The 23859-nt window shown below is 30.3% G+C and overlaps 1 protein-coding gene across 1 annotated transcript in view; it reads left to right on the top strand.

The window, feature by feature from the left end:
• The window catches only part of LOC107441858 (cGMP-dependent protein kinase, isozyme 1), an 86562-nt gene extending 65066 nt beyond the window's left edge, over positions 1-21496 (top strand). Inside the window, exons 13-18 of the mRNA XM_043052455.3 lie at positions 1005-1094; positions 4643-4784; positions 9651-9814; positions 12616-12801; positions 15367-15433; positions 17519-21496. Coding sequence (XP_042908389.1) covers positions 1005-1094; positions 4643-4784; positions 9651-9814; positions 12616-12801; positions 15367-15433; positions 17519-17632 — 763 coding nt within the window. The 3' untranslated portion in view covers positions 17633-21496. The remainder of the gene's footprint in view (positions 1-1004; positions 1095-4642; positions 4785-9650; positions 9815-12615; positions 12802-15366; positions 15434-17518) is intronic.
• Positions 21497-23859: the final 2363 nt, after the last annotated feature.

Below are 23859 nucleotides of genomic sequence, written 5' to 3'. Positions count from 1 at the left end.
AACCAGTGGTTCACAAAAGATGTTCCGTGGAACTCTAAAATTACATGAAAAGATAACAGCAGTTCTTAAAATTAGGAATTTTTAAGCAATAATAATTTTATTTAGAGCCTATCAATAATCCATAATTTACTATTTCGGTTATTTGTATGAACTTATTTATATAAAGTGCCTATGAAAAAAGTAACAAGAAAAAATTTTTATTAATAACAATAAATTGAATTTATCATGAAAAAGATTTGCATTTGTAAAGAATAAAATAAATATTTCTCATCAAACTTTCCAATTCAAAGTAGAATAACTAAAATCAAGAATAAGGACTGCGCTTCTTTGATTAATTTTACTCAATTTTTATTTTTTGAAAGTCATAACTCAGCTTATTTCATTCATTTTCAGCATATGCATACACTGAGAACAAATTCATTTAAATATTTCATTCTTCGCACGAAATATTTTCAAAATAATTAAAAAAAATTTCTTTTTGTTAGTATATTTACAGCTGCTAAATTTCTTTTGTAATTTTGGACTTCCGTCGAAAGAAGCTCAATTATTTAGGATTCCATAACTGAAAAAAATGACTTAAACATTTTTTAAGACAGTCACTTTGGACAAAAAATCACAATGTTAAAAAATAAAATCGATTTTAAGTGACGAGAACTTTTTGATAACGTTTCAATTCACTTTTTAATTTAAACTTCCTCCATTATTACATCATATATTTTTCAATTGTATAGTAGTGGTAAATTTCTCTTGGTGTTTAAGATAAACTACGATTATTATTATTATTATTACGATTGAGATTATTATTATTATTATTATCGTATATTAAAGGGAAGTAAAAATTTATTTTTAAAGATTTTTCTGTGATTCGCTTAAAGATTCTTATGGGTTTTAAATCATTTTAGAAGTTTATATCTTTATTTATATTTCATGATAAAAAAAGATAAAATATAAGTTTTAATAACGAATTATTAAAAAAATTGTTTAATAGAATACTTTTCTTTTAGAATGTACAAGACATTTAAAGATGATAGATATGTTTTCATGTTGATGGAAGCCTGTTTGGGTGGCGAAGTATGGAGCATACTACGTGACAAGTAAGTTTCAAATAATATCAATAGTCTCAATACAGGTACTACAATGAGTTAAGGGAAAAATAGAATACCTGAATAACTTTTGGTCAAATTATCAGATTTCCACGAGCTCAGATGCAGTCTTACTTATCATATTTAAGGTTATCCTCTCAAACCCTTAATATTGTATGTTAATATATAAAAAACACTAAAATGCAATCTTAATTAACATATTTAAAGATTAACCTCTCGAGCCATCAAGGATTTTTATGTGTTAAGAGATTGTGTCTTAATACACAAAATTACAATTGTTACTTCAAAATTTATTTAATTTGCTTACTTTATATTGCCATAATATTTCGATGTATATGTTTTCAATATGTTTTTAGTTCAGAAGGAACTAGTTTTTTAGAATGTAAAAGTGATTTAATTTTCCTTTCGTCTACCAGATAAAATAATCTTCTTTCTTATCGTTTCAAAGCATTTTTTCTTTGTCTAAGGAAATAAAGATATTTCGTAAAATAGATTTACATCTCTAACGCCTTTTTCCGTTTTTTGTGGGTATCACTATGTTTAATTACGCTACGTCTCATTCATAAACACATACAGTCATACATTTATAAGCACATACATCATTTACAAGCACAAGCTGAATTTTGATAGGTTATATTCGTCGGTGAATGTGGCGATTGCGAAACCTATAATAAAAGTGAGTTTTGTTTTTCTCCTGAAATTATTCTTGATTTTCATAAAATATCTCTGAAATACGTTCTAAAGTTAAGTTGTAAAGTGGGATGAAGCTTACATGTTCGGAGAACTCTCGAGTATTAGTAGTCAGAACCTTTTTGTATTGATTTTAAACCTCTGAGGAAAAATAAATAAGAGAAGGTCCTGATTTAGTTACATCCGCCTACGTCAAAAAGAGATTTTGAATTCAAATTCAGTTATTTTGTTTATTCGAATTTGTCGTATTGCTAAAAATTCCTCATCACCGAGAGCATAATGTTTTTGAGATCAGAAGATGATGCTTTTATTTGAGAGATTTTGAATGATTTTTTTTTTTTTTTTTTTTTTTTTTTTTGCAGGATAAAGCTCTGCTTTAAATTTCTTAAAAGCACGCGCTTTGAACTTTTATTTAAATATCCTATGTATACTTCCTTATTTGCAATAAGCATAGTTTGAAACTATGATTTGAAGTTATTGTGGTATTAATAATACGAAAATAAAACATCTTGTGTTTGTAAATACACCAAATAGAGCTCACTACACGAATTAAAATTATGTAATTCTTAAGGATATGTTATGTAAGGATTTTGGTATTTTAAAATCTTAAGAAGTTGAAAATCTTTGTATAATTTATTTTCTTTCTTTCCTTCTTTCTTTTTTCCTTCTTTCTTTCTTACTTTTTTTTCTTTTTCCTCTTCACACCCTCTCTTTTGTTCAAGAAGAAAAATTGTACTTTATGATTATCGTACTTCATTATTGATGAATTATTGTACTTTATGATAATGACATTCGTTTGATAATTTTTCCGCTTTTATGGTAACGGTTTACCGGAAAATCTGGCTTTTGAAATTAAAGTTCCTATTATCACACATTGGTTGGTTGGTTGGTGTCATATCCTCTATAGAATCATATTTCATGGTGTGCTTGAATAGTTTTTGTTATTTCTATGGCATTAAAAGAATACAAATCCTCTTCTGTGGGGTAGTTTAAGAGGTGAAGGCCTGCAGCGACTGCAGGGCAGTTAAAAACATGATATGGTGTCAGTTCCACATTAAGACAGTTGCCACAGTTTTGATATTTTCTAGTCTTATCTGTAGAAATTTTCATGTTTTTATGATGTTTTGTTCTTAGTCTGATGAGAGTAGTGGCTGTCTTCCTATCGATGTCAAGATTAGTTATTTGATCGTGGCTTTGATTTTTAAAGGGGTGAATAGTCTTGACTTTGCATAAGCATTTGCATCTGCCAACGTGGTTGGGATTGAATTTTGATTTAGATTATCACACATTTAATACCAAATATAAAACTGAAAAGTAAATTTAACTGAATAAATGGTTTTTAGGCCATGCTCTACTAAAGAACATAATAAAATCACCAAATTTTACCATACTTACCAAATTTTAATACAGATTATAAAATAATATTTCATTATTAATTTTACCAAAATCATTATCAAAACACTTCGATAAAAATTACCGAGCCTTTTGGATTTCCCATAGAGCCAGGAACCCGTTAAATTTTACCATATTCTGATGGTTTTGACCATACTTTTTCCTCAGTGTTTTGCTTTCTTAACTGCATAGTGTCATAGAGAAATGCTTTTTTTTTAAAAAAAATAATCTGAAGCTCGCTTCTAGAATCCAAATAATAAATGATAACAGACTAGGCCAGGGGTGGCGAACCTTTATACACCAACGTGCCATTTTTTCCAAAAAATTGTTTAATAAAAACGTACCGTCAAAAAATTTTGACTTCATGATTATTGGGAAAATAATAATACTAAATACTATCAACTTAAAACTCTTTATTTACATTGAAAAGAAAATACATTTTGCAATGTGTCAGTTATACACGTAATTCAACTTAAAGTAGCATCAGTGAGACTTCTGTTATTGCAGATTAAATGACAAATAACTTATAGGTTGTAAGATATTAGTTTAAGCAGGACTGTTGATTTTTTTTTTTGCTAGTTATTTATTGCTAGCTTGTTTTTTATGGTAATTAATTGTTTTTTAGCATTAATTGTTAATTTTTTTATTAATATTTGTTTATTATTTTGTTTTTTTGTGAATTTTAATTTAATTGTTACAAAGCTTCATAGTGTGTGACATTTGTGTAATAACAATTCATAGTGCTATAACAATTGTGAGCGGTGGCGTGCCCAAAATATTGTGTAGCGTGCCATTGTTTCGCCTTCCCTGGACTAGGCTAATTCCATCCTAAGGCGTATATGAAAATCCGATAAATAGGAACTAACAAAAATTAATACTATGTTCAGAATTTCGTAAAGAAGACAATAATTTTCTGTCTTTATTTCTCGTTTAACAAACGTCTAAATCTATCTATATAAAAATGAAAATAGTTTAAAGCAGAATTATATGACAAGCATTAAATACGTAGTGATACAATAAGGAAATAAGATCTATGAAGATATATAAGAATCCACGAAGGATATTTATAACTTAAAGAATGCTTCACGTACTTAAATAATCCTAACTTTCAAATTTATTTCAATCAACAGTTTTATTTATGCGCAGTAAAAAATTCCGGTTCAAATTACTGTTAAGAAGTACTACAGGTACCCTGAGTACGGGTACTTTTTACCGTAAAATCCATTTTTACCGGAACATGTTATGGAACAAAAAAAAACTGATATACCGCAATTTTCACAGCAATAATTACAGTAAAATCACTAAATCACTCGAATTAAAGAAATATTAATACTGTAAAAATTACGGTACAATATTTTATGGTAAAAATGGATTTTACGGTTGATGGATTGTCAGTATTGTATACCGTAATTTGATCCGGGATTATTTACAGTGTGCATACATTTGGCTACTTTTAGGGGCTGCTTCGACGATCATACGACACGATTCATCACAGCTTGCGTTACAGAAGCATTGGAATATCTTCATCAAAGAAACATCATCTACAGAGATTTGAAACCAGAAAACTTGTTATTAGATGAATATGGATACGTGAAATTGGTATACAAGAGCATTGTATTTATGATATTCAAACTAAATATGTGTATTGAATGTGAATTGTTGTAAATATATTAGCAGTTAAGACTAGATAAATTTTTAAATCGAGACTTTTTCTAAGCACATAATTTCAAAATTACAGCTCAGGTTTTCTTGATTTTTTCGCTTTCATAGAAATTCGTTGATTTGTTCGTAGATATGGCTTTTTAACATGTAAGATTCTGTGTAGCAGGTATTAGTGTTTTCTAATAAAATGGAAATTGTGGCAAATTTATGGAATTAAAGCTAGCTGAAATAGATATTTGGCTACCACTTTAAAAAAAATTGCACCTTGGCATTTCATTAAAAATACATAAAAATGAATTAGATTTTGTGTAACATGAAAATCGTTCAATAAGTTCCTAGAAAAAAATTTAAAAATTAATTTTGTATGTTTTTTTTTTATTTTGCAATATACCCTCCTTTTAGCTGGACACATTTTCTTCAGCATTTCTCAAACTTTGCTAAGCATTCTTCAAAACAAGATCTCGCTAGATCCTCGAAATAGGGCTCATTTAACGTGAATTTTATTTTGAGTCATTTTTTTTCAAGTTTCGAAATGAAGTAAAAAAGACACCACAAAAAAGATGCTGTAATAATTCATATACTATTTCTATAATTATTTGTCACTAACCGATTCAACACTCCACTCTCCTTTAGAAAATGAACTTTAAGTATTCCTTTATCCAAAAATATATAATTAAATGTGCGAAGCGTGTTCGAAAAGTAAAGACACTTCGATAACAGCAAAGGAAAAGTTTCTGTGAGTCCGTTGGCAACACGGACTGTAACTTTAGACATTTAGCTTTTCTCTCTAAGTCATTCGTTATTTTTATGGTGAACCTTGTATGAGCAGCAAGTCTTTATAATGTCTGCTTCAATTCTGAACCCCGACAGTTGTAAAGTGCATTCCATAATACGCTTTCTTCGTGTTCGCAAAGGGTCCTTAAAAAGGGGTACAGAAATCATGCAATTCAAAACAAACGTAGTGACTTGATGCATGACAACGCTTCTCTTCACACAACACTTCAAACCAAAGCACCACTCAAAGGTTTCAAATAGGAAATTTTAGATTGTTTGCCATACAGACCAGACCTTGCACCCAGCGATTTTCACTTATTTCTTTACTTGAAAAAACATCTTGCAGGACAAAACTTTCATGTTGATGATGAGATCAAAATGAAGTTGAAATATGGTTCCGACAACAGGTAGCAAAGTTCTATGGGTTTGGAATAAAAAAGCTGGACTCAAAAAATACTTTGACAATGGTGGCAACTCCGTCAAAAAAAAAGCATGCACCAGTAAGCAATATGTAATGAACGTTTAATTAATTAAGGCTTTTCTTAATTGAGTATGCAGCATTGTATCTTGTTATTATTCTTGCACTGAGTGTTATCTTTTGGTTTTTTAAGGACTTATTGAACGTTCTTCGTACATTAATTTGGCTTCAAAAACATTAATAAGGAAACAGTCCATCTACTTTCTTATCAAGAAAAAATTAAATACGGCAGTTACCGAAAACCTTAAGTTCTTTCATTCCATACATTAAAAACCAACAATACAAGACGATATTAAATTTCAAATAATAATATTATACATCATTATTTTTAATAATACTGAGTTTTTGGCAAAATGGAGATCTCTCAAAATTAGAAAACTAGTTTTTTACTAAAAATTAGTTTTCTTTGGCTTCATTTAATTAAAATTATATTAATAAAAGCATTTCTTCCACGCTGATATTATTTTATAGCTAATGTAAAGTTTTAAGAAATATTTAGCTGATAAGATAAAGTATCTCCTAAATAAGCAGGGAACCCGTTTCAAAAACACTATTTCAGGAAAAGCGATATGGATCATGCAACTTAAATATCGTTATTTTAATACCCAAATGCATTTATGATATGAAAATTTCTTTTTCAAATATTTTTGAATTCAAATTCACAAGCGCGTTGTTCTTATATTCAATTATCTATTTTTTTAAAATATTTTTACAAATCTGCGAAAATTCATGCAATAAATAAAGTGTCCCAAGATTATTAGAACAAACTTTAAATGGAGGTAGGGGACATCACAAGGATTCAGATTTGCATAGCAACCCATGGTCGGAAACGTTTTCGTAAGCAGCTATTTGGTGTTTTTCACCAGAGGTTTGGAAGAAAAAACCCTGAACACTCTGCTGTCTGCTGACTCAATGTCTGATTCCAAGGGAGTGCTCATGGTGCGGTTTTGAACGTTCATGGAACCAAACTTTCCCAGTTTCACCTTCCAGCCGGGAATCTTCATTCCATTCCTGGTAGCTCATGGTAGGGCCCCCGGACGGATTTCTTTTTTTAGGGTGCACTGAAAAGTGATGTGTACGCAACACCAGTGAATTTCGAAATGGATCTGATTGCAAGAATTGCCTTTGCTGCTGCAGACAGCCAACAAAAACAAAATCGGTTATATTTGAGCTCGTTCGCCAATCTATAGCCTGACGATGTAACGACTGCATTGCTGCCAATGGCGAAAACTTTGAACATCTTTTGTTTTCACATATCATCTACCACAGCGCATGTAGATTTCAGTCGTGTGTCAATTTGTTTTTGTATCTGTCATACTACTTTCCCCTGACCATGGGTTGCTATTAGGACTGGGCGATATTAGAAATTATCTATCGTAATGCATCGTCAGTTTTGCAACCCGATATAGCGATGTATCGCGATATAGTAGTTTTGAATTTCATTTACTTGTAAGGCACAGAAAGTCAGATTTCTATCAACACTTCATACTCAGATTGATTTAAATCAATTTATAAATTTGAAGATTTATGTTTTGCTTAAGAAAGATATTAAATAAATTGACTACAATGTACAAATCTTATTTAAAATATTTATTGAAATGTTTGTTTGGAAATTCATAATACGCGTAAAACAAAGTGTTAAAAACTTTTTTTAAAAGTTTTTTACAAATTAATATAATCTTGTACTATTATGCATAAATAATTACATAATTATTAAGTTCGATCGCAATGTTCAATTTCTAAGTGAAACGTTAAAAAATAAATTTTAGAAAAAAAAAACACTTTTAAAACACTGTTTTTTATTATTATCATTTCAATTATTATAGTTCTATTATAGTTCATTTACGTCACAGTAGAGCTGCACAATGGGCTATTGGTGACGGTCTGGGAAACATCCCTGAGGATGATCCGAAGACATGCCATCACAATTTTGATCCTCTGCAGATGGGATGGCACCCCCGCTTCGGTAGCTTGACGACCTGCACGCGAAGTCGAGCACTTTACGGTATAACAGTTTAACGAGAGACCCTCGGTCCCTACGCAGACTGATCCAAGTGGTCACTCACCCGCACACTGACCGCAGCCAGTGATGCTTAACTTCGGTGATCTGCAGGGAACCGTGTCTTAACTATCAGTCCACTGCGGGACCTTATCATTTCAGATAAATAATTAAATTAAATTAAATAATGACCGAGTTATGAACAAAAAACTAAGTAAGATTTAATTTCTTAAAAATGAAAAAATTGTGATATTCGATAATATATTTAGCTAATTAACGAATTATATGAAAAGAATATTTTTTAAAAAAAAATTATTATACTCTCTAATAAAACGAAGTGCTAAATGATTTAAAAAAATTAATAAAATACGCAAACCTTTCAAATTTTTTTGTATAAACAAAGTTGATTGACTTATGTCTAAATCCAAATGACAAAAATAGATTTGTTTTAACTTTATTTCTAAAAATAAAAACAACAAGATTTATAAATTTAAAATCAGTAATAAAAACTCATTAAATTATTAGAAGTTTCATCCAAAAAGTTTTTAATAAATTAAAAGAAAGTAAAAAAATAACCACCTAGCAAATTCAATTCTTTATGGGCGCCTAAATTAGATTGCCGATAATTTTCACATTTAAAAGTAAAAAGAAGTTTTTTTTAAAAAAAAACTTATCTAATTAATGAAGAAACTCTTCTTTATATATTATTTTCAATAATAGATTGCCTTCAGAACAAGGTAACATCGGCGATCACGAAGTTAGTCCCACTGAAAATAATCTACAAGAAAAGTCACGACAAAGAAAAAAAAAAGCTAAGAGGTGCGAAAAGGAACATGCGATATAACGATATGTGTTTTCAAAACTCTGATTCTGATTCTACAGCTCACCAATCAAGGCCATTTCAACATAACGAAACGAACATCGTCTTCCACAGCGCGAGTCGACATCGGAACGTAAGAGAAGAGTCTTATATCGCTATATCGTTATCTTATATCCTTGCGTGTTGCGTGTCTTATATCGCTATATCGTTTTGCGCTCGTTGTCTTTACTCGAATGCTTAAATCAGATTTCTGATGCATCGCGTTGAATGAAAGTCGCTGTATCGTCTTGCCGATATATGCGTTAAATCGATATGTCTCGATACATCGATTTATAGCCCAGTCCTAGTTGCTATACAATTCTGAAACCTTGTGATGTCACCTACCTCCATTCAAAGTTTATCACAATAATCCTGGGACACCCATGTAGAAGAAAATCAAATGCATAAGAAAAATGCAAGCTTAAAGATGGGTGGCGTAGATAACTTTAGAAATTTTAAGTAGCATTTTCTCAGAGCAATGTTTTTCACTCTTGCGGAATAAATAGCTTAGCTTTTTCTATTCACATAAACATTTAACATCTTGTTAATTTCGAATGGAAATTCTACTTTACTCAGTAAATCAAGCCTTTTTTACCTTTTTTTCCTTCTTAAACGTAAATCACAGTAGCTTTTGATTTTATAATCGCAATACATTGTCTTAAAAATATATTTCAAGATTATACATAATTTTAGGTAGATTTTGGATTTTCTAAAACTTTGCCGAGTGGACTTAAAACATGGACATTCTGCGGTACACCTGAATACGTTGCTCCCGAAATAATACTTAACAAAGGTCACGATAAGGCTGTCGATTTTTGGGCTCTGGGGATCATGATGTATGAACTCCTGACTGGAACGTAAGTTACTTATCGCTTTTACTTGCTATTATCCATTATATAACAACTGTTTGAGATTTAAATTTGTTATTATCTACTTTATGATCAATACTTGTTATATTCGTACATTTGTCATTATCAATTTCACAATTAGTATTTATCATTTAGAGTTCTAAGATAAGGTAATAAAATTATCCGGACACTCATCTAAATATTTGGCCTGGTTTGGCTGATTTTCATGGTCTAGTCTGTGTCTCTTAGTTTCGTGGTTGGAAACATGAACTCCAAGATGTATATGGCCAGTACTTCTCTCCCAACTCTATGTCAATATTTCGGGAAAGGACCATTTCTTTTACACCAGAATAACTGCTCCATTCACACAACGAGACTCGTGCAGACATGGTTTGATAACATGGGCGTTCAATAACTGGACTGGCCTTCTCGGAATCCCTACCCTAATCCCATAGAATACCCATGGAATAAATTAGAACTCAGATTACGTAGCCAACCAAACCGAGCATCCTCATTGCTATCACTCACGTTAGCTGTGATGGATCAATTGTACGCCTACCAATTGAAAACTGGTGAAATGTCTTCCCATATATGTGCAGTCAGTCATCGTTTCAAAATGGGGACCAACATATTAATCTGTGCTAAAATCTCCGAGTCCATAGCACTGGGTGTCTGTATACTTTTGGACAGATTCGTTACCATATAATTATATTTTAAACCATATAATTATTTTAAACTTAAGAAAATAATAAAATAAATGTATTTCATATCTAAAGTGGTTTAAGGTATACAGTGTCTGTTTTTCCTAGATCGCTTTTTAATTATATGACAGTTTGTAAAACTTTATTACACTGTGGCGTAACTACCACTATGAATATTAAATACCAATTTACTAGTATATAAGATATTGTTATCTTGATTCCATCATGAGGTACCTTTTGATAGACGATATTTGACACAGTCGATTTATAATTCCCCTCAATGGCGACCTGTGGACGTTACGTTGTATGAACTTGCTAACATAGATGGATAGTCCACATTGAATAGTTGGTTTGCTTAAAAATATACTGCTCAATGAAAAGGAAACAAAATAATAAATTTGCGAAATTCTATGAAGAAAAAATATAATGAGCAAAATTTATATAAATAAATAAACAGCATGAACCAACTAGTGGTATTCGTTCATCGAAATCTATCACAGATAAAATTTTGGCGTAACTACCACTATAAATAATAAATACCAATTCTCTAGTTCATAAGACATGTTAACTTGATTCTATATTGAGGTACCTTTAGATAGATGAAGGTTGACTTAATCGGTTTATAATTTCCCTCAGCACCACAGAGATATTTATTTCTTGACATGTGAAATTAAACTCAGAACTTTATTTCTGTCACGTAATATTAAACGTATATATGATTTTGAAACATTAATTTTTGCATCGACTGTGTTAAGGCAAGTTACACAGAATAATGTATATAAATTACCATATTTATTAAAATGAAAATAAAGCTAGTTAATTTCAAAGCGAAGAATTAAATCTCACGATATTTATTGTAACTAAGATTTATTTCCCATTTCTATCTAAAATTTACGATGACACATTTTCGAGATTCAGATAGCACAGGAATTGGAAGGGAAATAGAAATGGAATTATTTTTTAAACAATGCTGCAGGTCTAGACACTGTTTTCACAAATTCCTAAAAAGTATGAAATAAAGTTGCATTAAAAAAACTTGAAATCATTTTACAATCTAGGAAGATTTATTTAGCCTTCATCGTTCGAGAGGTCAATGATTGCTCTGAGTAACATCAATCATTGGATGTTACTCAAACACTGGCTCAAGGAACAAGCTTCTGTTCCAAACGGTGGCTCATAATACTTCTAGCTACAGAATAGATCAAGTTTTTAAAATTGAGCAAAACTGTGTTAAAATAGCTCCGAAACAAATATCGTTAGAATTTAGAAACACGATTTATTTAAAATTGAAGAAGCATATGCTCATTTTTGAGAAAAATATACATAAAAAAATATATATGTGGAGGGGAAAAAGTCGAGATTTGTTGGCTGCGATCAGGGTTCAAACCAATCACCTCCGGGTTCGTAGTAGGATGTTGTAACCATCGAAGTTGTACATTCCACCCCAGGGAGAGTTAGGAAGCTTTGTATAGTGGCCTCAGCAAAGATGCATCATGAGGCACTAACTTCCGATTTCAATGGTACAATGGGTTGCAATTCGGAAAATATGGTCCGAATAGCTTAGTCAGGAGATCGGTAATTTTAATTTAATTTTTTGCTTATTTTACTATATCTTTAAAAGTTTAAATGAATGGAATGTACGTCATGGTGTCTCATCGCGGTGACCACTATTTAAAGCTTCCAAACTCTCCCTGGAGTGGGGTGTGCAACTATGGTAAATAGAGAATTCTACTACCAATCGGAAGGTCCTTGGTTCAATTCTTGCTAATAACCAAAGAACATCTTTCTCACACATTATACCCTCCACATATTACTCGAAAATGAGTACATGTCATTTCAATTTTGGATACATGGGTTTTCAAATTCGAATATTGCTTGTTTCGGCGCTATTTTGACATGTTTTTGCTCAAATCGGAGAAACCCTTTTTTTTTCAGAGTTAAAATGCGAAATATATTTTTATTATTCTAATTGTAGTGATAAAATCTACAAAATTAGCTAAACCCTTTTCGTTATTTTGAAACAAAAATGAACACAAAAGTATCACTAACAGTTAAAATTTGAGTTGTATAAATTACCGACAAGTTGTAATCTTTTATTTTCTTTCTTAGGCCTCCCTTCTGTGCTTTCGATCCAATGAAGACATACAAAGTTATTCTAAAAGGCATCGATGCTCTCGGATTTCCAAATTATATCAGCAAGCATGCTATCTCTTTGATGAGGAGACTGTGCCGAGAAAATCCCACTGAGCGGTTGGGGTACCAAAAAAGTGGCATAACAGATATCAAAAAGCACAAGTTAGTTCCTACTTAAGATAACATTTTTTTTTCCTCTTTATGAACCACATTAAGATAAGTATAATTCATGACCTTTAATTTTTTAATATGTTATTTCTAAATAATTTATTGAAAACTGTATTTAGGAGCTTGTTTAATTCATCACGGTCATTACAGAAAGAGGCAAGATATTTCATCTTTTTATCCTCTCTTCATCTTTAAGTCGTATTATTATTATTTTTTCTTAATTTCTTTCTTGACTTCTTATTTTATAATCCGAGAATATTATTTTAGTGTATAATAAATAGGCTGTCAAGTTTCTTATCAAAAGAAGTAGTCCTAATATGTTTTATTACATAATTATAATCATTTTTTTCTTTCTATTTTTATCCTTTTATTTTATTTATTTTTTGAAGCTGAAAAGAGAACTCTGTATCTTTTTATATTTCTTATTATTTATGGATAAAACACTGATAGTTCCAAATGATGTTCCTCACGGGAAAAATAAAAATATATAAAATAGACTACATATCTTTCATCATACTTACACTTTATGGATACTTAATTCTTCGAATCGTACGCTTACGGCGAATACAATAAATTTCATTAATAAAGTTGCAATTATTTTTTTCAAAGTAAATTTTTGAGTTTTTTATTATTATTTATAATTTCTATTTTTCTATTTTATAATAATTTTCTATAATTATTTATTATTATTTATAAAAGAGAAAATGCGACAGAAATAATATTTGTCGTGGAATAAATCATACGTTTGGCAAATAAACTCGACACAAAATAAAAATAAACTGAAGAACTAGATACACACCCATACTCAATCATTAATTCTTAAATAATTCTTCAAATCTTGTGCTAATAATTAATAGATTTAGTCATGCTTTTTATACTCCTGTATTTAAACAAATTTTTATTAATTCATTTTATTGAAATTCAAATTTATGTATTTTACTCTGCTTTTTTTCCGTGAATTTTCATTACCAAATTCTTATATAATTCTTTAAATCTTAAATCAGTTTATTCACGCTTTTTATCTTCCTTTATTTGAACATATTTATCAGGGCTCTGTTTAGAAGAAATTAGGGTCCGTTAACGGACCCTTCACAAAATATCTTTTCCTAAAAACGGACCCTTCACAAAATATTTTGACTTAAAAACGGACCCTTCACAAAATATTTTGACTTAAAAACGGACCCTTCACAAAATATTTTGACTTAAAAACGGACCCTTCACAAAATATTTTATCGTTTAATCAGACCCTTCACAGATTTGTTTATCTTCATTATTGTTTTGTTATTCGAATAAACCCTTCCCAGAAGGGGGGGGGGAGAAAGACAGATGAAGATTTTGTCTTCGGCAGACGCTTCTTCCTTTATTATTCGTCCGAAATGAATATTCCGCTTTCAGCAGTATAGGCTAAATACCAAATCATTGTATGTTGCATCACTAATTTAGTAGCTGCAATTGCTGTTTATTTTTTAAAATGCAATATTTTTAATTATAATTTTGCAGTATGTTGAGCATAATCTTGTATCTATTTACAATTTAAAAACTCCTTGAAAAAGTTTTTTTTGAAATAACGGACCCTATTTGCACAAATTCACAAAAGCGGACCCTGGTTGAAAGAATGTGGCTTAACGTTTATTTTATATTCACAAATTACGAGTAATTTTTTCAGACCTTAAAAAAACGGATCTTTCACAAAATGTCTGGACAGACCCCTGTTTATATAATTTACTCTATTCTTTTTATTCCGCTAATTTTTATCACCGTATTCTTATGTAGTACTTCAAATCTTATGTACTCTCTTTTTATGTTCTTTTATTTGAACATATATATAATAATTTGCTCTATTCTTTTTATTTCGTAATTTTTCATCACCGTAAATGAAACTCATTTCTTTATTATTAAAAATATAGTTTATCGATGTCAAAAATTTCTCACAGAAAAATACTCCTTTTGAAATGCTATTAAAAAATAAATAATTTATTTGATAGTTAATTTTTAATATTATTCATTATCACGGCTAATTTTTAAATTTTAATAATTAAAACATATAAATCAGTCTTCCTTCCGACATTTTATGCATAAAAATATATTATCGGAGTCGGAAAAAAATGAATTATATTTAAGTTTAATGCAAACAAAATCACTCTGAGGATATCAGATACGAAATATTTTTTTTAGGTATTGTTTCTTAAGTGTTGTAAAATAACTGATTACCTAGCATCACTTGAGAAATATATAACTGACATTATTCAGGTGGTTAAGTCATCATCATTATATTATCATCACATATGAAATCATTATCTGGAATTTTGGTTACGCATTATAACTTAACTAATTTGTGTGTGGCTTATCTGTACAAATCAACTATGTAATCTGTAATAATTGTAATCTCTATAAATAAACCTAAAACTAAATTAAATTATATAAAATTTGATTTCTTTTTTTTTTTTTTTTTTTCCTTTTAACAAATTCTTTGGCGGTAGCATCATACTTTTCTATTATTGTTATTATTCGCGACAGGAAATTAAAGTGATATTTTCTCATTTTTAATGTTGATTTTAGGTGGTTTCAAGGTTTTGATTGGGATGGATTGAGAAACCGTAACCTGATTCCACCCATTCAGCCAAAAGTAAGACATTTTAACAGCTTTTACAATTGATACTTTCTTTGTTCAGTTACTGTTAAGTCTATGGATTTTGTACGACAGTCAAAAATTTATTAACACACTTACTGAGAAATTTCGTAGATTTGCGTAAATTTCGGAGAGTTGGTGGTTAATTTATACGGTCAGCTAACTTTTTGAGAAAATGACCAGAACCTGTACTTGTTACTTCAACAAAATTAGAAGAGTTGATCGCTTTAAAGTCAATTCCTTACGTAAAAAAAAAAGGAAAAAAAACTGAATTGACAAATTTTAAAAAAAGTTAATCGTCTTTTCATCTTGTTGGAAATAACCGTTAATTTATACGGTTATTATGATAAGTTTTTTAATTCAATTCAGGGATGTAGTATACCCTTTACCATCAGATTACGGAGGAAATCTGGTTTCAGCATCAGAATAAGGAGACAAAGGTCCTGTGTGATAACCCAGCCGGTGTCAAAGATAATCTCTCTCGCACTTTCTCTACATTACGACAGTTCACAACTAACACGCAACTCTCTCACTCCTCGATAGATGGCAGCACTACATTATTTCACCTTGTTCCATGGTTCGCTTTGTTTAAACAACCAGATCACCTGAGTCGAAAGCACGTCAAGACCCCAATTGGAGATAACTTTCAGGAGAATAACGCTTAATTTACGTTTAGTGACCATACAAGAGAAAATTTACGAACAGACCTATATTTTTATGGTTGTTCATGGGCTGGAACACTTTTCGTTGGTCACTTACCATAATCTAGCAGCGATTTTTTTTTTCTTTTAATTTTTCCAATTTTATTAGATCAATGTAATATCTTGAAAAAAAATTTGTTTTGTTGTAAACTTCGGAAAAAATTTATTTCATTTTTAATGATCTCTCAAAGTGTTGTATCACTACTGCACACAATGAAAAAAAGCTAACTATCAAATTGGTTTCAGTATCAAAATAGAAAATTAAGGTAGAAAATTTACAGTAAAAGAAATGTCAAATTAATAAACCAATACAAGTTAAAGACTACATACCTGGGGAAGTAGATAGTGCCGATAAGTGATAAGTTTAATAAACTGCAAGCTGTGCAAAGCTTGAAATCTCATTTTCAACGTGTTCCTAATACATGAAATTATTGCAGGTTTTTGCCATATTTTAGTATTAGAATCGATGCAGAGTAAAATGCCACCTAGTGGCATTTTTTTACTTATTTACTTCTATCTTTTTATAATTTATTGAAAAAAATATTCCGAAATATGTTAAAAGATTCTAAGAAATATTTGTAAATTCCCACGATATTTCTAACACATTTTTATACCTCACTAATTAAACACTTAATTTCAATTAGTGGAGGTCGGGGACTTAAATTCATCGTTATTTGTAAACACTGATGAAATGAAACAACTCCTACATGCTAAAAAAAAAAAATAAAGAAGATAATAATTATGTTCTGTATTAGGATACTATGTTAAGATATAATGGGTGCTCTATTATCATTACCCTTAAGATATACACTTTTAGAATCATTAACAAAATTTTAAGTCAAAAAAAGTATGCACTTAAGGAATCGCAAATTAATATTAAAGCGAAGAAAAAACAAGAATGGTATCGTAATCTAACAAATCAATTCTAAGCGGAGGGAAAAAAAGAAGGCGTAAAAGCAATATAGCCTCTTTCTTCAGGAAAGTCTACATAAGAGGCGATGATTATAGAACACCTTATCTTTAGTCATTCCCCTATTTATCGACACCTGCATACTATTGGGAAATAACCCAATCATACATTATTTACGGGATATAATCCAATAAATTAGTTCTATTAATAAAGCGTATATTGTAAGTAAATCTTAATATATTTAGAAAACTTAACATATTAACAAATATCCAAGCGAGACTTAAATCGTGAGGTTGTGAGTAAACTTTTGAGTTACTCTTTAATAATTTTTTCAAACTTTTTAACTTTTTTCAAAGCTTTTAATGGGTTTCTAATTGTCATCAGTGCCTATTAAAATAATACTCTTACGGCCTAAAATAGTTAAATTAGAGATGAGATTTCAACTCAAATAATTTATATTTTCTTTCAAAGGTCAGAGATTCTACAGATGTGTCGAATTTCGATGTCTATCCAATCATGATAGAGGAATCTCCTCCAGAATTCTCAGGCTGGGACAAAGACTTTGACTGTTCTACGAATCGATGATGTTTTTCTGCTAAAGGTGCTTCTTAAGTCATGTGATACGCGTATTAAAGTTCCTACATCGCCGATAATAATTCTCGAGCTCAATCAGTATTAGAATATTGGTGTATGAGGCTACAAAAATGAAACTTCGATGTTAATGCACAAAGAGAAATGTCATTAATTCAACGTATTCATATCGGATTCTAATTTCAGATTCTAGAATCCTATGAGAATTCGTACTATCAAAATGTTCTGAAATGTGAATAGTGTGTTCTAAATGCTGACGCATGTGCTACAAGTCTCCTTTGTTGATTTCAACATATGAAAATCATCAGGCATCGTAATAAGTTTTAGATTGGAGTGTGTAATGCAAACTAAAAAAATTTAGAAATGTATTCCTACTATTAAGTAAATTTCATAGCAAATTTTAGCGCATGTTGATAAATTTGTCTTTCAATTGAACCAAACTGGGTTTGGTTCAATTGTCTGGGTTGTCTGAGTTTTTAAATTAAACTAAATATAAAATGTCGCCAGTTAAATGTAATTTTTCAGAAATCTTAAGTTTTCAAAACATGTAATTAATGTTTGTTCCGAAAAGTACACCCAAAAGACGACAACCTACAGAAAAATGCACAAGTTCAACGATTCCATATGAAATATAATGACGTAAAGAAATGAATTATGATAAATTGTAAAAAACGGAGTTGAAATTACTGGAGTTCATCGCAACCTCAATTATGTGAACTAAATTTGTTGTTGAACTTTCGATGCATAAGATAAAAAGTAAATGTGTCAATGGTTGCAAGTGCCAAAAAGTGCAGACATGTTTCTCGTGCTTAGTAGAATGAGAAATTCTACAAAATTAGTTAAACATTGAAAATATATGATTAGCATTTGCATCGGAATTCTAGATAGTGTGCACAAGCGTCGCTGGAGGACTTGTTTATTGGACGATGGAAGAGCTATAACTATCCTTATTTTCTACGTTAAGTTCTTACGTATTGTTACGTTACACGTAAAGTATGTTTTCAATATTCAGAGATTTTGCACTCCTCTCCGCTCAGTCCACTGCGTCTTTCCAATTGACTAGTTAAACCTTTTTTTCTGTAAATATTTACTTCGCATTTGTGCAAAATTAATCTGAAAGGAAGTAACGGTTATGGTGAAAGAACGCATTGGACCACAAGCACTGTAAAAAATGGATACTCGAATTTAACAAAACTTTCTTCATTTTTGACGAAATCGTCTCCTGGCATATGCTCGGAGCAAACATTTCGGCAAAGTGACGAAATAACTATCGTTATTTCTTTGGGGGAAATTTTTTTCCAAAAAGAAGGCAACATTGTAGCGTCTAATGTATATGACTTTCCAATTTTTTTTTTTTTTTTTTTAAAGAGCAGAAATATTTCGTCATTCTAGTTAATAATACACAGCGATAAGTTTCCGAGTTAAGAAAACGCTTTCGTCATACATTTAAGAGTTCACGTTTTCCACAAATCACGTGATTTCGTGACGAAATGATTCTCAAAATTGACGAAATACAGCTCAAGAACTGTTGAATCGTCAAAAGGGAGAGCTTTATTTCTGAGAAAGGAGGAGTGCAAAATCTTTCTGTTTTAAATCACACTTTACGTGTTAAATACTTAGCCCTGTAAGTAATCACTTCGGGTTTGCTTTGTAAATACTTACATGGCAGATTTTTTACTCACCATGGAAAGACGTAGCGAGGAGTGAAAGTTTTCTATCTTATAAGATGAACTTCATAGCATAGGAGTAAGCAGGCATTTTATATTTTGTACAGTGGGAAGATGGAACGAAATACCGTGAATAACTTATTACCGAATGATCGCGTTTTCACGTACAAATATGTGATCTAAGAGGTTTAAAGGGTAGAATGTAATGTGCTAATTGAGTACAAATGCTATTTTAAATCACAAAACTAAAATAAAAGATACTTGGAGAAATAGGCAGGATGCTTTATGTTCCTAACGACGTGAACAGGCTAATTAAGTGTAAATTTTTGAATTACCTTATAATTCAAAAATTTTTCGACTGTTATTAAATAAAATAATAAATATTTACTAAAATTTACTTTTGACATAGAAATTTTTGGATAAACGCATTTCATAATTGTGTGCAAAAAATTTTCAATTCGCTTAAAAAGTTCTCGAGATATTGCGAAATACGAAAAAAATAATATTAAAATTACTGGATCCAAACTTTGAATCACCCTCCTGATCAAACTATGGGGACAATATTTCCCATATTACGGCTACCCCCTATAATTTTTTGTCAGAAATCTGAATCCGTTGGAATAAAAGAACATTTATTCAGAAAGTACGTTTTTGTGAGTGATTTCTTAACTTATTCTCTTATTTTGTGTGATTTCGTAACTGCGTAAAATCGTTTGCACCTATTAATTAATTAGCATATATGAAGTCACGCCTTCAAACCATTAAAAAAGAGTCCTAGAACGTGAAGATCAGATCATTAGATCAAAGGTTATTCAGGGTAGTCTCTTTTTTTTTTTTTCACCGAATACGGCTCTCACCTTTTTTTACTTAGTAGAAGAAAAAAAAATTTAACATCTTCCTTACATTGTTTGCTTATCATGAGAAAGTTAATTTTCTCCAAATCATTAAAATGTTATTTACACTGTTGTTCTTCAAATATTTTAAAAAGTCATAACTAAACTGAGATGAATTATTATTTAAGATTGTTTTAAAATTACGGTTGTTATGAATTATCATATAAAATAAAGCATTTTTGTGCAATATAAGCGATTTATAAAACTGCTGTGAATTAGAAACAGCTTTTCTTAATCACCGTTTGGTTAAGCTTTGCACATTTTAAGTTAGTTCTCTCAAAGCTAATTCACTGCAAAAAAATCCCGGATCGAATTACTACCCCCTAGGTGTCGGTACTTTTTATAGTAAAATGTGATAGGAAAAAATCTGACAGTAATTTTTTGTAAAAATCAGAACAATTTAGAATTTGAGAAGAATTAGAATTTAAACAATTTTTACAGTAATATTTATTATAAAGTCACTGAATATAAAGGTAGTATTTAAATTTTCATTACTGCAAAATATGGGATCTAAAATTTTACATTAAAAATGGATTTTACGGTAAAATTAATTTCATGATGATGAACCCCGAATGTAGGTACTTTTTTGTCGTAATTTGATCCGGAATTTTTTTACGGTATGGCTCAAAATAGCATTAAGAGTCGATATCATGAAAAACCACAGTTTAGGAAAAATAAAAGTATTTGCGATTCTATTTTATATTATTTGAAAAGTTACTCCAAAGAAACATCATTTCAGCTCACAAAAATAAGTAAAATTTGAAAAAAATTTTAATTAATGATTTTCTTAACTTTTTCTAAGCAGAAAAATTTCGCGAAAATGGCGATTTAAAAAAAAAGTTAAAGATTATTTTTAATATTTAAACTAATTATCGAGATGTTTTGTGTCAGTAAGATGTATATTAAGTTCAAAATTAAAATTTTGCTCCGAATTTTAGGCCCTCCAACTATGGTTTAGAGAAAGAAAATCTTCGAAAAATATCCTTAAAAGATTATTTGAAATGATCAAAACGACAATTTTGCAATTCATAATAGATTGTTTTTGAAAATTTTTTTTTTTTTCATTTTTAAAGAAATACTTTATTGGCAAAATATTGTTCTTAAAAAGTTTTGTTTGAATAAAGTTTTTTCAATCACGAAAACCAAAGTTTTTTATAATATTAGTCAAATTTCTGTATTATGACACACACATTAATTTCTACTGTGAACATTTTGTAAATAATGGCATGCTTTATTACTTAAAAGTTGAAAAAACTGTATCTCAATGTAAATAAATGTTTCTTTACTGTTATTTTTTTAATTTTGCTGTTTGTTTCTGGAATGAACGGATTTCAAAAAATGTGAAAAATAGACAATATAAAATAATTAATCATTAAATTGGGAATTATTGTTAACAATATTTTGTTGCTTATTTTTTGTATCAATTTTAAACTACATAATTTAGATTTTGAATTCGTATCAAATTAAAAATAATAAATAAAAATACATCATCTTAAATGATCTAAACTTCAAAACACATATCCATCTATGGATTAGTAAAATATTTTTGAAGTATTAAATATCTAACAAATTGTTCATACTATGAGGCCTGAGCCGTGATGGCTCAGGGCATAGAGCGCTCGCCTTCCAAACAGGTAAACCTGGTTCGAATCCCGGCGATGACTGGTCGATACGAATTTCATATCCGGCTTGCATCGACCATAGTGCTGACGTAAAATATCCTCAGTGGTAAACGGATCATGGGTTAGAGTCCCCTTGCCGTAAGGCTAACCGTGGAAGCTTTTCCTCCCCATATAACCCAAATGCGGGTTAGTTCCATCAAAAAGTCCTCCATGAAGGCAAATTTCTCCCAATACTTGATCCAAGAGTTCCCTTGGCGTCTGGGTTGGGTTCAAAATTATAAGGCTGCAGAGTTGAACATCCAAAACTAGGCTATTCAACGACGGTTATAAAATAAAAATTAAATACTATAAAGCCTTGATTCAGAAATACTAAACGAAACTTATTATTCAAATACAAGCTTATGTTTAAAAAAAAAGTCTAATCAGTCGGATAATCCGCATGCGGATAATCGGGAGTTCACTGTACACTCAAGATTTTCAATTTTTATGGACTTCAGTTTTTTTTTTTTCTTCATGAGGTCAACTTTATTTTTTAATTTTTTTCAGAGGGAACAGAGACACAAACTGTCTCAACTGGAAAGGCTGAGGTCGGTAGGGCGCTGGGCCTATGTCCGAGAGGGCCCCGCCGGCCGAAGACTCCCCGTGTAGTAAAGTGACTGATGCACGTTAAATCTGTAGAGTCGAAAAAGTCCTCCATGTTCCCATAACAAAGCAATACCTCTGGGGGGGGGGTACTGGATTGGAGATCGATAGTTCTCTGATTCAGGTCAAAATTACGATCTGTGGATGAATGAATGGATGTATGAATGGGTCCGTCTTATAAACGGGTGCGACGCATGGTGTGGCAGAAGTCGAATTCTTGGCCATAGATGACGCCACTGAAAAACAAGAAATGCACACTCTGCCTTAAAATTTGCTCGGTTTCACCAAGCAGGCTTGCCCGTGTGGCAAGTTGCATTAGAAACGACAACAACAAATATTTTAAAAAATGGTTCAGAACAGTAAATTATCTCATATGAACATGAATAGATATTTCTTTATAATTTTTCACATTTAAAAAAGCCAATTTATCATTCTATACCATCTATGACTTTTTTCCTTCACTCTGCAACTTTTTTTAATTTTGAATATGTGTCTTGAATCACCAGAAAAATACAACAGTTAAAAGTATTTGCTACAGTTCAAAAGTAATTTGTAGTCACTACATTTAAGAAAATGTCGTTACAGTTAACTACATTTTTGAATTAAATAGTTTTGGTTAGCAACAAAAAAAAATTTTTTTTAGTTTTTTGGACCACTCTGAGCCTGTCTATTAAAACTATATTTCTGTGAGACAGATTTATCAGACACACTGAATGAAAAAGGCTTCTCTCCTGTATGAACTAGAGAATGTCTAATTAAATTTTTTTAATGGGGGGAAATATTTATCACATGCACTGCATGAATAAAATTTCTCTCCAATATGAAGAAGATTATGACTATTTAATTGTGATTTATGAAAGAATATTCAACCAAAGCAAGAAAATTGAATTTTAAAAAATTAAGAACAAAATTTAATTTATAAACAATAAGTCAAAATGGAAAAGTGCTGACAATAATGCAATACCTCAAAAATTGGAATAAATTTGGAATAAAAAATTGGAACAGTGAAACACAATAACATAGGTCAAAATAACACTGAGAAAAAAACTAAGACAGTCACATCTACATATGAGAAAATATGTAGATGTGTCAGTCTTTGCCAAAGAGGAAGTTACAGTTAGAAAAACCGAAATAATTTTAATTGTCAGATGCTTAAAACATTAAAGTGAAATCAAATAATAACAGAGCTGACCTCTTTCAAAAAACTTGAAGAGAGTAAAATTCTTGAAACATGAAAATAAAGTGCTGCCATCTATATTCCTAAGGGACAAAAAATCCAATAATGAATAAAACATCAAATTAATTTAACTTCTTTAATCATTTTGAATTTAAAAATTTTAAAGATAATAATAAGAAGGAAAATTATTATTATCCAAAGTAATGCTGAAATTTCTAAG

Source organism: Parasteatoda tepidariorum, chromosome 9 (genome assembly GCF_982258835.1).
Source record: "Parasteatoda tepidariorum strain Cologne lab strain chromosome 9, Ptep-v5.0, whole genome shotgun sequence".
Lineage (NCBI taxonomy): Eukaryota > Metazoa > Arthropoda > Arachnida > Araneae > Theridiidae > Parasteatoda > Parasteatoda tepidariorum.
Note: the sequence above shows the minus strand (reverse complement) of the source record. Positions and strands in the feature narration are given on the sequence as shown.